Source organism: Passer domesticus, chromosome 11 (genome assembly GCF_036417665.1).
Source record: "Passer domesticus isolate bPasDom1 chromosome 11, bPasDom1.hap1, whole genome shotgun sequence".
In the NCBI taxonomy this organism is placed as follows: Eukaryota; Metazoa; Chordata; class Aves; order Passeriformes; family Passeridae; genus Passer; species Passer domesticus.
Window position 1 is genome coordinate 12,095,306 of NC_087484.1, and position 16,116 is coordinate 12,111,421.

Sequence of the window (16,116 nt, forward strand, 5' to 3'; positions counted from 1 at the left end):
GACTGGTTACACTAATTTTTTCCTCCAAAAATAAAATTTTAACTCAATGGATTTGGCGATCTACAATCCAATCTACTGAATAATCAACACCTTAAATTTAAACAATATTCAAACTACAAAGATACTCTAAGAAATGCAATTAACCAACTGTTAAATCAGAAAAGTTATACTTAAATCAGCAGTATTTTAAGTGCCACATAAAAAAAAACCCCAGAAGCTGAATGCTTGGTTTTTTCAATGGTTTTGAAAATTTGATTCTATTAATAAGAATTCCATTCTGAGCTATCAGCATTTTAAAGTTGCAGTTCAAAAAAAAGAGCAATGAGAATTCACAAACACAGAATGCCCAACCAAACATGCTCAAACAAACTCAGCTGTGTGTTTCCTTTCCAACCACAGAAATGAAGCCCCTCGATTTGACAGCATCAGATAACAAGGAACAGCCTCTGATCCCAGTCTGTTTACAGTGAAGAGGAAATAATTGTCATAAGCTCTTCCCTCTTTTTTCCCACCATCTCCACACAGTCTGTGGTTTTTTCAACCTGAAGAATAGCTACAGCTCCTTGGTGCAAAAGCAGAGTCTAGAATAGCAAACAAAGGAGCAGGGGCCAAAAACCTGACTGAAAAGGCTTCTATGGCTTGGGGCAGAGCTGGACTTGCTGATTTAACATAAAACGGCTGCACCTCCCACCAGCAACAAGGCAGCTACTGACTGCTGAGCCACTGTGCATTTTTAATACTAAATACACGTGTATAGCAGCCCTGACTGCTTTGTAACAAGCTTTCATGCCTTTTTCCCCCAGCTGCTGAATTGGGTGTGTGAACCAGTAAGTAAGTGGAGGAGCAAGTCCTGAAAGAGTTAAACACAACTGCTCAGAGAACAGCATGGAATATTTCACTGCCAGCAAGTGAGCACAAGCCTTTTGGGACCAACAACTTTTAAAGCTCTAACTAGGTTACAAAACCCACAGCAAATAGAGTATGTGCTTATAATCAGTGCACAGGAATCTCAGAATCTGTCAGTGTAGCTATTAGTCTCATTTTACAAAGGGAGAAACTAATTTAGAAGAAAGCAGTAGGTTGTTGAAGAGCACATAGGATCTTCACATCAGCAGTTTCCCCAATCAATCAGGAAAATCATCACCCAAACCCCAAAATATCCCAAGCCAGTTTTCAACTCCTACCTTAAATTTCTTCTGGTACACAAGTTGGTTATTTTGTATTGAGAACCAGCGCCTATACAAATGAAGAGACATCCAGAGAATACATAACTGATTTTACAGTGCTTATGTGACTGAGATGTGCTAACATACAGTCTACAAAGAGACTGAACAAAACAATTCAGGAAAGTAATACTGCAGTTGGTTTTGGCAAATATTTCATGAGAATAATGAAAATAGGGAAAGCAGAGACAAAACAGAAAAGAAAGCAAGGTTCAAATAATTTGAGTCATAAACAAACACATTCATGTTATGACAACATTAGTTAAGCTATCACACAAAACATTTTCATTTTAAAGAACATTTCCTTCTGTATTTTAGCAGCAAGTTATGATTTTAAGTAGTTGTTTGATAACACAAATTCAGATAGTTTGAATAACAAAAATACTTGAACCCATGTAAACTAATCCTGAAATATTTTTGGGAGTAGAACTAACTTACTAAAGCACTAAAAATGCTTCAGTGCTGCTATTCCATGCAGGTTTAATATCTACCTACATTGGGCATGCCTAAAATAAAAACGCTGCAAATAAAAACTTAAAAAAATCCAATGAAAACCTTTTAAGTAGGATCCTAAATAAAGCTTCAGCTTTGAAGGAAAACCAAATAAATCAAATAACTGATTTAATGAAGGCATCCTGTAAAATGCAAAAGATAATATAATGCTTAAAAACGCCTCTGAACTGTATCCTTCCTTGTCAAACTCAGTGTTCACAAAGGATACATCCCAGAGAATGGAAAAAGCATTCACATTTTGGAAAAAAAGAAAAAAAAACAAAACCAAAAAAACCCTCAGATCTCTAACAATGATGTTTTATCAGACCACTGAATGAAAAAAACCCAGTAGACATAACCATGCCTTTCTAGCTCTTCTGAGATGCACAAAATAAAAGCTAACCAATTATCAGTTTCATTTTCACTGACAAAAATGAAGGGAATGTAGAAGACAATTCAGTGAAATTTACATCTTGCTTTGTTCAGGCTTATAAGGCAAACCTGTGTTTACCACTGCATCATTCCTCAATTATCTCCAATACTCCACCTTTACCACACATCACTTTTTCCTGCACTACCAGTTAGTTTGAATGGTAACAGTACACAAAATATTGTGTTGCAACAGATCTTGTTATTCTCCACAGGCTGTTGAGATTCAAGCTACAGTTTACTACAATTAGTAACAGGAGGAACCCATGTATTTATTCAACCACCACAAGCCATTCCTGGAAAGAAGTGCACAAAGATGGTTAAGAAAAATTAATATATACAAAAAATGTTAGATCCCAAACAGAAAATCTAGTATTTGTTAGAAAGGTTAGTGTTTCATAGACAGATGAGATTCTACCTTTTAACAATCTTTTCAAATGTTGTGCAGATATATTTAATTTAAAAAGCAACAACAGGATCTCTTGTCATTCTTGACTCTTTAAATTTATTAACAGCAGTAGTTTTAGTCACTGCTATTGAAAAGGTATCATCTTTGCTATCTATTTACAGATGCAGCAAGTGTGCCCAAAATATAAGGCAGGCTATTGCTAATATTCATAGGAAGCTTAACAAAAAAGCAGACTTCAAAAGAAAAAACTCACATCTTTTTTATGTGGTTTTTTTGAATGTAGCACAAAAGAGAACAACATGAAAAGCAGTGCCTAAGTGATAAAGGGAGTGGTAAAGGGGAAAAACAAGCAGCCTTGCCCCAAGACAACTAGCAATGGAGCAAATCCCTAGTAAGAGCCTTAGGAAGTACAATTAACTTCATTAATGCAATGCTTCATTTGTTCTACACCTAAATATTTCATGAGTTACTCTAGTAAACAAGCTCTAATCTCATCAATTGGATATAAGTGAACACACAAATTGTAACACAAATTTGTGCCATCTTTAACCTAATCTAGAAGTTTTGAAAGTATTCCAGTCCCTTTTTTTTCTTAGTAGAGAAATTAAATCTGTTAAAGAAAAATTTTCAGTCCAGCCACAAAGGGTGCAGGTTTTGGTGCCTTTCTAAAATCATCTTTTGCTGAATGAGATCAAGAATTTACAATTTTGGATAACTTGTAAATCACACTTTAGAAGTAGATGTCAGAGTTAATACATTATCATTTTTTGTAACAAGATGAAAGTGTCAGACTGCCTTTTGAGGTGTCAGCACCACAGCAATTTTACTCAGGCCAAAAAACTTGAAGTTATTCCTAATTAACCAAATACCATCAACAAACTCCTGACTTTACTGTAGCAAACAGACTGCTGGGGGTCTACACCAGCATCAGCCAGGAACTTCTGAGGTACAATCTCTGTACTGAAGGTGCTGCTATAGGGTAACCCATATCTATCAGGTTCTAAGAGAAATTTTAAATCTTCAGGCATCCTGTGTGCAATAAGAACTGACTATTACCAAGGTTTCCTTAAATGTGTGATTCTGTCAAAAGCGAGAGAAGCATGGCGAAGGAGAAAACATTCTTTGGAATATTAAAGTCGTTTACACTGTCTCACTTCATAGTGGTTAAATATAATTGTTCCTATTTAGAAACTGAATGTTTTCCATCATGTATACCTACAAATTCAAAGCTGCATTCATCAAATAGGAAACAATCTACAGAAAAAAAAATTCAATTTCTGAGAACTGAGTATAATACTGAAACTGTTATAAGATTTTACATAAAACAATGAATTGTCTCAGAAACAGTTTTCTCCTCTAGCTGCTACCAGCACACAATTAAAACAGAGTAATTAAGAATGCACAACATTTAAAAGTACATGTCCAGTCCTAATGCAGTTGATAAGAAAAAAAAAATCTCATCAACTTCACTTGGAAAAAGGCAAGACATTGATCTTTTATGCTCAGAAGTTTGAGTGCAGAAACTTGGCTTTAATTCATTTTTTAGCTACAAACTAGCTCAATTTTTCTAAATCTTTTAAAGGAATTGAGCAGCAGGTATACTGGCATCCCAGGCAGAATCCTTCTGTTATTTTCTTAGACTGAGTCACTTATACATCCATTGCAAGTAATCAAAATTAAATGCAGGGTTAATGAAGAGCTTTTTGCGTGCCAAGGAAACATTGGGAAGGTATAAAAGAAGCTGGTTGGTACCTGATGTGATCTGGCTTTTTCCTGTCATGTGAAAAAATGGGGTAGGATTAAAACATAAGGGAAAGGAGGAAAAGGGATGAAAAATGCAAAATGAGCAAAATAAGAAAAGAATTAGCATGATCTGAAAATACAGCAGAATTAAAAAGGAAAACATCTATTGCATCCAATCTAAAACCTATTTGGAACATACTAGTGGTCTGACAAATGCTTTTCTCCCTACACACATTTATTCTTTCTTTATGATACGGACTTATTTTTCATTTGAATTTCTGGGAACCAAAAGAGCTTTCCAGCTACTGTTCCAAAATAAATGCACCCGACTCTTGCTCCTGATGCCTTAAGAAAACTGGTGTACAATATCCTTCACCAACAGACAGACACACATTCTAAATACAGGTGTCCATACCTGTAATTCCAAGACTTTGCAGTACAAGGATATAATTTTGATTCCACTGAACTGTATTATCTGAAATACTTGTGTACATTATGTCCTTTTAGGCACAACAGAAAGGGATTACAAAAGCTCCATCTCTTTCAAAACAGCGACACTAAATTGCAAATAGCTCAGGGTTTACTTTGCAGCCTGCTCAAACACTTATTTGTTTCTAAAGCCAGTGTCACACAGAACTGTCCCAAGAACAGGAAACTTGATGCAAAAGCCCAAATAACTAAAGTCTTGAGACAATGAAACACGAGCTGCCAGGTGCCGCAGGAAGAAATTTCATTATGCTAGCAAGACGTGAGTTCGGACTGGAAACAAATTTTCATTCACCACAACAGATTTGCCCCCCTTCAAAGGGCTGTATTATACAGCCTTCTTTTTTTTCTCCCCCAGCAACCAGACTTTTCCCAGGATAATACCACTGTGGGGTCCATGGACTCACTGGCCAAGACATGCACACAGAAGCATCACATTTCTCTCCTTTGTCAGCTAGAATCATTCTGCTGTATCAAACCCACACAAAACCTATCATACCCTCGTCTCTTCTCTTATGTTTTTAATGTTGGCAAGTATGTGCTAATAGTGGCCATTAGGATGGATTTTGGTGCCTTTAATTCACACTTGAAGGAGTTCTTAAAAAGGTCTGGAATGAACATAAGAGCAACTGAGACCAACGAGGGTAAAAGAAGCCTCAATTTTAATACATATTACTACTGACAGTGCATTTAGCAGTCAGCAAGGAAGACCAGTGCTGTCACCTTTGGCTCAGAACAGCAGGAAATTCCAGTATTTCTAGAGAAATTATTCTGGTTTTGTTTCAGCTGGTTGATTTTCCACCCACCTTCCCCAAAGACGGTGATATAATAAGGGAGCAAACTGCTAATCTGTAAGAACACTAAAAGTATCTTGTCTGTCTTGCTCAGAATTCCCTAAAATAAAACATAATGCTCTAAATGTTTGCTCCTTTGTTTGATATTTTGTAAAATTTTACACACAAAACAGTTTAATGCAATGACAAAATCCATTCTTGTACTTTAACCAGTGACTGGAAAAACCCTATAATCTCTAGTATATGATAAACTTCAATCAGTACAATTCCCCACACTGTAACACTACACAAGTAAAACTTTCCATCACGGGAAACAGGCAGTGACCACTTCTGTGCCTACAGTATAGCAAGCAATCACAAATGTATTCAGAAATAACAAAAATACTTCTTTATTTTTATTAAAACATAGCAAAAATGGGAGACTAGACTCAGATATTAAAAATTTTATTAAGGTCTTAAATATTACTATTATATTATAAAAGTAGTTTAATAGCAATAAGTAAAAGTTTGTGAACATGTGGAATACAAAATTTAAATTATTGATTCCATTTCAGAACAGTTTCTACATAGCATATCCATTCCTATTTTCTGCCTTAAAGCATCCAACTAGTCTATCTCAGTGAGACAAATTATCAAGGATCTAATACTAAAAAGGTTAAATGTTTTGCTTCATTGAATGCTCCTGTGATAAACAGAAGGAAAAGCTATAAGTAAATATCAATTATGTAATAAAAGTAGGCAGCTCTGACTCATTAACGAGCTGTTTATCTTTGCCCTCTTAAATTATTGCTTGGATATGCGTTTATTATATTTGTTCAAATATGTAACTTAATCTGAAGGAATGTCATTGTGTAGCTTGATTTAATTACAACTGCTCCTTATTTACTTTGTGTCCATTTAAATTACCAACATGCAGAGCTTAGTTTTAATTGAATCCTACTCTCTAACCATTTTAAGGCAAGAGACATGTACAGTATTCCTAGGAAGGACATCATGTGGAAGCAGACACTCCTGTCCTGCTCCCTATTGTCACCTCCCTGCAGAGCAAGGCCTTCCTGCTATTCAAAAGGGGAACCCAGAGACAGAGTTTCACCGTCAGTAATCCAGCAATGGCAAAAAGGACCCTTTCAGCCCCTTGGGAAGCCTATAAAGGACAATCTCCTGCCCTATTACTGCAGATCTTTCTCAGTATGCTAACACTAACATTTTACTTCACACCAGGAAGGTGCTTTTGATGCACATCTCCCGGTTTTCTCCCTTCACCATCCCTTGATACTTCACAGATTTGTCTTGGAGAACTCTGAATTCTGCTTGCATGAGACTAACCCAGAAAGTACATTACAATTACAGATGAATAATCAGGCCAAAGCAAAACCTTTTGTACTAGTGGCCATGACTTGCTAATATAGATACAGTCTTATTGACACCAGTGGCCCTTGCACCAGTCTATGGATTTAATTGAAGTGATTCCAATTTCTTACAAGCTTGTGGTGTGCTGAGATATTCTAGGATGTACAGAACAAGTAAGACTGGAAGGGACCACCCATTCAAATGCACATTCTGTCCTTTGAAACACAGCAAATAGTTTAACAGGGCACCACTGAAAAAACAGCAGAATATGGACAATAGAGAGCTCTTTATCACAACAAATTACATCTAAAATTCAAGAACTGTATCCAACTGTGCTGTAAATGCTCCAGCATATATATTTCCTTGAAAAAAGTATACACCCTTGGAAAGGCAAAAGAAATCCTGTTCAGGAAGAAAAACATTTAAATAGTAGTAAAATATACATTGTTAAAGATATATAACTAACAATATATTTTGAATTCCCAAAAGGGCCATCAAAACTACTAAGCCAAAGTCACTGCACAGGACAGGAATTTTAAAGCATAACAACTACATTGCTTATCTTTCAGGAAAAATAACTTGAGTCCTTGACTGTGTTTCTCTGCTTCCAGTGGCTATACAACTTCTATTTCACTCTGTCTTCTAACATTTTCCTAGCATATGCTTTCACACGGGAAAGGTTTGCAAACAACTAGTACAGAAAACAAAGAAAAATGGCTGTGAAGTGTCATCTCCAAGTTAACTAACAGAGTCACCCCAGTGTTCTGCCAAAACTATGGACTCAACAAGTTACAGAGATTATGAATCAGATGAGAACTCAGGTTAAAAAGCAGTATTTTTATTAGCAGTACATAGAGGTTCTGAATAATTACCTGTTCCAAGTCTTGAAGGCATTGCTGGCTCGCTTGAATAAATAACCTTCCATAACAATGCCATTGGCTGCATCTACATTGTATTCTAGTTTAGTATCATCACTGGAATAATCCTAGTACAAAGGAACAAGAAAAACACACTGCAGTTCAAATGAAACTTTAAATATGAGCAGTACTGTTGTCAAAGAGTAAATACCTAGGAATAAGGTTTTGCTTGCAACACTTATTAGTCCAACCATGATTCTCAGCCCCTGATGGCTTTTTTTAGAAAAGCAATTTTAAGCAATGAGAATGCTGAAGATTTTTACTTTACCTGCAACAAGGGGGAATTTCTTGTTCAGGTATTGGTGACCTCTACAGCCAAATAGAGGGCAAATATTGCTGACAGAGCATCTGATGCTTCAACTGTCTGCTCAAATGGTCTCTCATATATTCCCAAGAAAGGGGATAGAAAAGCAGAGGAAAAGAAGCCATGAAAGTTAGGAGTCAAAACTGAGAAACAACTGCAGCTTGTTGTAGATATGTATAAAGTCAGTTGTGCTTTAGCATTTTCTTCACCCCTGTCATGTCGACAGCTGAGCTGCATAGGAACTTAGAAGAAAAGTAATCAAATAAAGATGATGCTATCAGTTAACTCTAGAGTAAATCAATCATGGTGCTGGCACTGATGACAAGACCTTGGCAGTAATTTCTTCTTTATGATCTTGGATAAGATTATAAAATTACAAGTAGGACAAGGGAATATGCATTTCCATCAACCTAATAACAACTAAACCCAGCTAATAGCAATTAATAGCAGCTTTCTGAGCTTTAGAAAAGCTGATTGCTTATCTTATTATCTTATCTTTAGCAAAGGTAAGTTAGACTAAGTAATAACACATGTGATGATCATTTGCTTTCACATCTCATTGAGAACAGCATGGGCTCTTCACAGGGAGGTAGAGTTCAGATATTCAGAGAGTGGGAGGCTAACATCTACTAAGGGTGCATGAAAAAGCACACATGGAATGACATCATTTCTCACAACTTTGTCCAGCGATGAAAATAATATACATGCTGTAATTTTATTTCACTGTTATTAAAACATATATCCTTAAAGTAGACTAGCAACATATGGCTTCTTCCCCTTAACATGGGTGTAAGAGACACATTCCTGAAAATTAAATTTCAGAAGAAAAAAACCAATCAAGTTAAATACTGAAAAGACAAAACGTTTTATATTAAGACTTTCCTGAACCTTCAGTAGTTACTTTTTGTCAATTGCAAACATCAGCTTTGTGTGAAAAGTATATCTGAAAGTCTCTGCTTTGTACTTTGCTTCTTAGGAATTTGTCTATACATAAAGGAAAAGAGGCAAGAAATATATATAAAAAAGTAGCTTCAACACCAACATGGTCATTATCCCCAGACAGTAGCCCAGGATGCACACAACTTTCGTGCTACATATGATGTTTACTCTTATACATGCAGATGGTTTTTTCCAATCCAAGGTTAATTACACATGATAGTGAAATGGTTACAAATATTAAAATGGACCCTTTAAGCTCCCCACTCAGAACAGCACAAATTCGTTAAAATTATTCACTGTTTTAATCTATTATTAATCTGATAGATCACCTAATGTTGAAATGTTAAATCTAGATTTTTATTATTGAATTGACAGATGATCGATGCAAGAGTTCTAAAAGAAAATGGAACTACCATATACTGATCTGAATAAACATACTAGTTACAAATGAAAGCTTCACATAAAAGAATATCCTATTTTTGTATTTATTATTCAGCAATTAATAACTTTGATTTTCTGTTTCCTAGATCAGAACATGCTGAACATAAGAGGCTTCATGTAAGCTCTCAAAACAAAAAAACCACTATACACAAACTTAGACATGCTGATGTCACATTTCCCACATTCCCAAAAAACTGATAAATTACTCTAACTTACCAGCTCCCAAACATAATGAAATCTGCTAAAGATTTGCATTTTCCTGCCTCAGTGATGCCTGCAACTCCTTGTCTAGTTAAAGACAATACATTTCCTCAGTCTTTTCTGTCCACCCTACTATGTAATCACATTTTCCTCTGGAATTTGGAGAACTGCTGCAGAAAATGCAGCTGTCTTTTCCAATGACTCCAGATCTATGCTTTGAAGGTGTATATGGATTGTTTACCATGCCACACTCTCAGTCAGAATAATCTAAAACACTGAGCCTTCTCACAAAATGCATTTAGTGTCATTTTTAATTACTTCCCTGATTGAATTCCACTTTTACAGAGCAAAAAAAGACACCAGAGTATAAAGGCAAATGTCAAATACCTCCTTAACTGAACATGGCAGACTACCAGCTGGAGGGGGGAGGGAATAAGGCTTCCATGTGCTTTATCCATAAAACTTCATTGATAAAGTTTGATCAGGAAAAACAATCAGAAAAAAAGAAGTCCCATTTCAATTCCATGGATAAAAGTAGAAAAAGAAACTAAATTAGTTGTGTTCCAATCTTAGTCTCTGCTATTCTACAATTTAAAAAATAGGAGCAAAGCAGTCATAGTTATAGTTTATTTTTATCTTGGTGCATGGAAAAGTTTAATGAATCATGAAAAATAATCTGGGTGGAGAAAAATCCACCCATATCTTTCCAATGTCCTGCATAGGAGAATCACGTGTTAATAAACTCAGCCACTGTATGTGATTCAGAATTGTGTATTCTGCCAGCAGGCACACAACTGACAAAGACTTAATTTTAAACATCATTTAACTAATTAGGTGTCAGGACTAAAGTAGATTTCACCTAACCAGAACTAAGACAATGTAGCCAGTATTATGTAATTTTCACTGAAGTGCTACATCACACATTTCATTTAGTTTTGGAAGAATAAACATCTATGGTTCTATTCTGACACTGACTTTTCACGGCTGGTGCTACTGGAAGAGAAACATGTAGAAGTGGGTTATATAAGTGAAGCATACAGCATGCTTTCATGCCTTTTTTCCCACCCTTTTTCTTTAAATGTCCATGGGGTACAGCAAGCCAGCTGGCAATGGAAAAACAACTTTCATCTCCAGAAATAATACTAATCTGGTGTGTCACAGAACACTTAATATTCTTGACAGTGTTTCACTGAATACATTTTCGTATGAACGTATCAATTCATCACACATACTTGATTCATTTCAGAGCACGTTTTTTGTTTCTCTGTGCGTGATTTTCTTGTTCCCAAAACAAACCCTCCCATTACTTTTCAGTAGCAGAGCTTTTGATTTACTTTCAAAATTGCTATCAGGCCATGAAAGCTATTCAAATCATTTTATCAGTAAATCTCAGGAACTATATTTTAACATTTAATGTGGAACCCAAAGTACTTTTTACTTTAGAAAATCAGCATTTTTAAAGTTTTAAAAAAAGGCAGTAAATGGGAGAGCATAAGTAGTAAAGAAAACACTAACCTGAAAAATTAGGCCAGCATATACTAAGTAGGAGACACTAATTGTGCAAAGCCCCCATTTAGAAAGCTGCTCCCATTCCCTTTCCATTGGCAAGAGATGTTTGTCATGCTTAAGCTGAAAAGTCCCTCGAGGAAGGGTTTAGAACAACAGACACCACAAATAATAAGGTTTACAGCCCAAGACAGAGTGAGAGAATGCAAGAGTGTCATTGAGCAAACAAGTCACTTGAAATACAAGCACATTGGTTTTGGAGACAGGAGTTAGTCTGCACAACTTCTCAACAGCAGCTCTGGTTTATGCCTGCTTTGTGATTGTGGTAGCAGCTGGTTTCCTATCACCTTGTTTACTCAAGATGTTAAAAATTTTCAAATCGTTCTCACTCCAGCTGTTGCCTGAGCACTTCTTTGGAAGCAGAGTTTTACTTCAATGGAAAGGGGATTTGAATACAACAAAACTGTTTGAAGTTCAATGCAAATACTTTTCCTGTATCATCTCCCTCATTTTAGAACAAAATATTAGGTCTGACAACACCAAAAAGTCATGAAGCTGTTTGCAGGTGCAACTGATTTTTAAAATACTTCTTAATTAAACATGTTGCTACAGCAATGGGCTGCAAACTGCTCAGAAAACAAGAGTCATGTCTAATGTATTGACACTGTGACACCACTCTTTTAATATGAATATTTTCTTATAAAAATATATTGCAAACATTTCCCAGAACAATAATGAAATTTCTAGATTAATTCACAGCATGTGTTGCTCCAGTTTAATACAGAAAAAATATTTCCTTACAGTGAAAAAAAATAAAGAAAAATGTTTCCTGCACATTTGGTGAGTAAATAGACCACAAAACTTATAAGCAATTAAAAAAAGTAAATCAGATTATCAGCTCTGCTAAAAAAGAAATCACACTGTATTGGTGACCAAGCCCTTCCATGACACTTTTAATAGCCTCTCCATCAACAGCCTAATTAAGTAGGACAATGATTATACAGAAAAGTGAGATGGGTTATTTAATTAGTGCAATTATTCTGCATGCATATGCACATATATGCAAACACAGGTAGTAGGTGGGTAGGTGTGTGCACGTATGCACTTACCTATACATTTCAGAAAAGGAACTGCTCTTTATCCACACAATGAAGGAAAGGCATCATTCTGAAGCATTAGATTAGAACTTCAGTATATTAAATACATATATACCTCATGGAATATTCAACACAATAAGCTTCAGAAGTTTCAGTTGTTAAAAAACGTGGAAGGATTTGGCATTGGAAGATTTGGGAACATAGCAGAAAGCAACATGACAAGACATGAGAAGAGAACAGGGAATGAAGTTGCCATCTGGGACAGGGTGACCAGATGACAAGTAGTGATAAAAAGATCCAGAGTCTAAGGCAGTTCTGAAATCCTGATGAGCTGGAAGCTAACTTGGCATGAAGGCTGGAAAACCAAGTAGGAGGAGCCAAAAACAGACAACATGATTTGAACAAGAAACTAAGAAAATGATTGGATAAACTGTAAGAGGAATCTCCAATAAAGCACAGTCCAGGCATTATCAGCACAAAAATGTGACAGTGACTTCTCTGGTAAGGACAGGAGACAACACTTACAACTCAAAACACAGAACTTAAGAGGACAACATACAGTGCATTCTGACTGCCCTGATTAGATTTTAGAGACAGCATTAAATTGTCAATTAAAGTAAGCAACAATAAAAGTAACATTATTGTATTCATCACTCCTACTAGAAATCAAGAACATTTATATTACACATAGATATGGCTTATCAAGTTTCACAAAGCTTGCAAGTTTCAGAATTAATTGAAACTAGCAGAAGTAGTTTACCTGTAAAGCAGCCTTCAGCAGCATTTGAAGAAAAAATAAAGATTGTAAACAACACTGGCAACAACAGTGACCATAATTCATGGTAACTAGTTATTATTTCTATGGCCAATTAAAAGATAATTGCTCATAACTTATATCCTTCAGCAAGCACCACTGTTCTCTTAACAGAGAACCTCTCAACTACTGTCCATTCCTGAAACTGAGCCTTTAAGCTGAAAATATTTAAAATTTGACCTTCAACATTAATTCTCAAGTTCCATCTTCCCCGTTTCCTCCCTCTTTTCCCCTTCCTTGCCTGCAGTTATCTCCTGACTCCAAGCACAGCATGTCAGCTCTGCCCTCATCATCACATCTGCTCAATTTCACAGCAATCCTAATGCTTCCCACCAACTCCTAAAGGGATGACAGGATGCACCAATAAAAATGTTTACAGCAACCAAAAATGTTATCTTTTCCCATTAGTATTAATATTGGCTCCTACTAAGGCTACCCAACTTATAATCTCAGCATGTTTTCATTCCTGAATTTAGTTACCAGATTTCATCTCTATTGGGTGGGCTTTTTTAAAATTTATGCCACCTGAACAGATCCAGAACATATTTGATTGAGAGGAAGAAGTGTAGCATTACCTTTAAACTGGTATCTAATCCCTTTCAAAAGTGTCTGTAGCTCACTACCAGAGAGTTCAGTGGAAATACTTTTAACTTCTAGCATTATACCTGCAAAACCAATACTGATCTAGAGCTTCTGAAACATCCAAACAACAGAAGTAATTTCCCCCCAACATGAATTACCTAAATTTTTCTCAAGAAGTAAAAAGAATTATTGCACAAATCTTCCCCAAAACGCCAGTTAAAACTTCTCAATTTCATATCTCTGCACAGTTGAACCAGTACATTAGACACTCTTTACAAAAGTTTACTTTTGTTCTTCATATCTAATAGCAGCTGCCACACAAGCTCCAAGTGCTGCACTTGGATTTGGCACAGTCCAAAGTGAAACTTATGGCTGTAGGGCTGTGCAGCACATACACCTCTTCTACAAACACATAGCATGGAAATACAGAAACCTGCACAACTTATTCAATTCAAGAGGTAATAGGAATTAGAAGTTCTATTGAAATGCTAGAATCCCAGCATTCAAATAAATTCTACTGTTCTATTTATGTTTCAGTAAAAACTAAGCATAATATTTTGTTCAGTAACACAAAATTAGTATCTGCAATCCAACCTTACACTTAATGACATGTCAGTCTGTCTCTCTGCACTAAAAATACCATCCCTTGTAGTTCTGATGCAGAGATGCTGGAGAGAGATGCTACAGATAAAAAAAAAAGTGTGTGCAGCCTGCCTTTTACATTCTGCAAAGTACCTTTTGTTGAATAGTGGAGTGCTTTTGCTCCATATCTCTCTTCTCCTTCGCAGCATCTACAGCCAACTGATCCAGCTGTAAAGAGAAACAGAAAATTGGATCTTTAAATTATCATAAGAAATTTGGCTCAGTAGATTTCACAATGCTGATTAAAAAAAAAAAAGCACGAACACATTATGTCTAGACATTGCAAGACTTTTATTTTATTTGCATAGCATAATTACTTCTTTGTCACAAATTGTTTACCTTGAATAACCACTGAAGCCTCGTTTAAAGCTCTGCTCTGCCACCCTGAATTAACCTCTACCAAGGTGTACATTTCTTGTAAGCATCACAAGAACTGTTTCAAAGAACAGCATGGTGCCAAGCATATGCGACTCTGTACCGCATTGGTGCTCAGTCTCCCAAGAGGATGACTCATGCTTTAGCTGCTCTTGCTGGCCTATGCAGCAGCACTGGCAGGAGCAGCAAAAACTAGAAGGAGCAAATGCTATGGATTTTTATCTCCACAAAGTGGGAGAACTGTCTCAACCAGGATTTTGTGTCAATAGTTTTGATCAGCTGACCAGCAGTACTCGATGACTGCTTCAGATCTTAGGTAGAGACAATCAAATTAATTTTAAATAAAAGTATGGTTTTGAAAATAACTGAGATTGTCACAGAGAATATTCCAGTTAGTATACTTACAAAGTCTGTGCTGATAAAAAAGGACACTAGCCAAAAAATTTCCTTTTACAATTATATATATATAAAAAAAGGAAATTTAAGATACCCTGTAAGAGAAAGTTTGATTGGGGTTTTTTCTTCTGTGGTAAGTTGCTTGGTTTGTTATTTTTGTTTTACAGTTTTAATTCTTTTGGGTTTGTTGTTTGTTTGTTTTATCCAGGCCTTCATGTTTAAGTAAGAAATGCAGTGGAGAAGCAGATGTTGACCAGTTGGTGTGGTATTTATAGCCCATCACCCAGCTGGAGCGCGGCCGTGCCCAGCAGTGCTGCGTGCAGGGCTCAGCCCGCAGCTCTCCTTCTGTGGGACAGGGCCCACAGCCAGAACTCCAGGAGCAGCAGCACCAGCTCCCAGCTGGGTCACTCACTTGGCACAGGGCACAATGACTAACAGATCCTCTGATCCACCCACAGAGAGGATCCCCTCCACCCGCTCCCAGAACCACAAGTGGCAGGCCCTGCCAACTCTGGCTATTTCCCCAGTCTTTTACTTCCCCTGCTTGACATGATATAAATAAGAAAAAAGGGACAATAACAGACCCTTACACCCTTGTGCTAGACATTCTCCAACAATTATGGAGCCATCAGAAAGCCAAAACATCTGGATACAATTCCGTAACTTTTTTGCATTTTACTTTTTTAATCTCTTCTTTCCCTGTCTTCCCCTCTGGCTAAAAGGCCCTACCAGCACTTGCACACCTTTACAGGTATTTGTGAACAGGAACACAATGAAGGCTGAAGTGTCTAAATGCCACATCTATGTAGCTTTTGCACTTAAAAATAACATGAGCATCTAAAACAGAGCCTGGGCTCAAAGATTGTTTTGTATCAAGAACCCTTGAGAAACCCTTTGTCTTCTGATAAAGATGAGAACTGGGCCAAGTGCTGTTCAAAAGTTTATAGGAATCAAGTTTCTTGCTAAAACTTCAGAT

At 36.5% G+C, this 16,116-nt stretch overlaps 1 protein-coding gene across 9 annotated transcripts in view; it reads right to left on the reverse strand.

Moving 5' to 3' along the window:
- Positions 1-16,116, reverse strand: part of ACAP2 (ArfGAP with coiled-coil, ankyrin repeat and PH domains 2) — a 62,919-nt gene that overhangs the window by 17,064 nt on the left and 29,739 nt on the right. For 4 of the 9 annotated variants that reach the window (XR_010346255.1, XM_064385726.1, XM_064385719.1 and 1 more), the window contains exons 9-13: positions 14,463-14,537; positions 13,092-13,103; positions 7,799-7,911; positions 4,306-4,326; positions 1,185-1,236 (exon numbers count right to left, since the gene is read on the reverse strand). Coding sequence is in view for 8 of the 9 variants with exons in the window: in XM_064385726.1 (XP_064241796.1) it covers positions 1,185-1,236; positions 4,306-4,326; positions 7,799-7,911; positions 13,092-13,103; positions 14,463-14,537 (273 nt within the window). In the remaining variant the exon portion in view is untranslated. The remainder of the gene's footprint in view (positions 1-1,184; positions 1,237-4,305; positions 4,327-7,798; positions 7,912-13,091; positions 13,104-14,462; positions 14,538-16,116) is intronic. The other 5 variants (XM_064385720.1, XM_064385724.1, XM_064385722.1 and 2 more) reach the window with 3 other exon arrangements.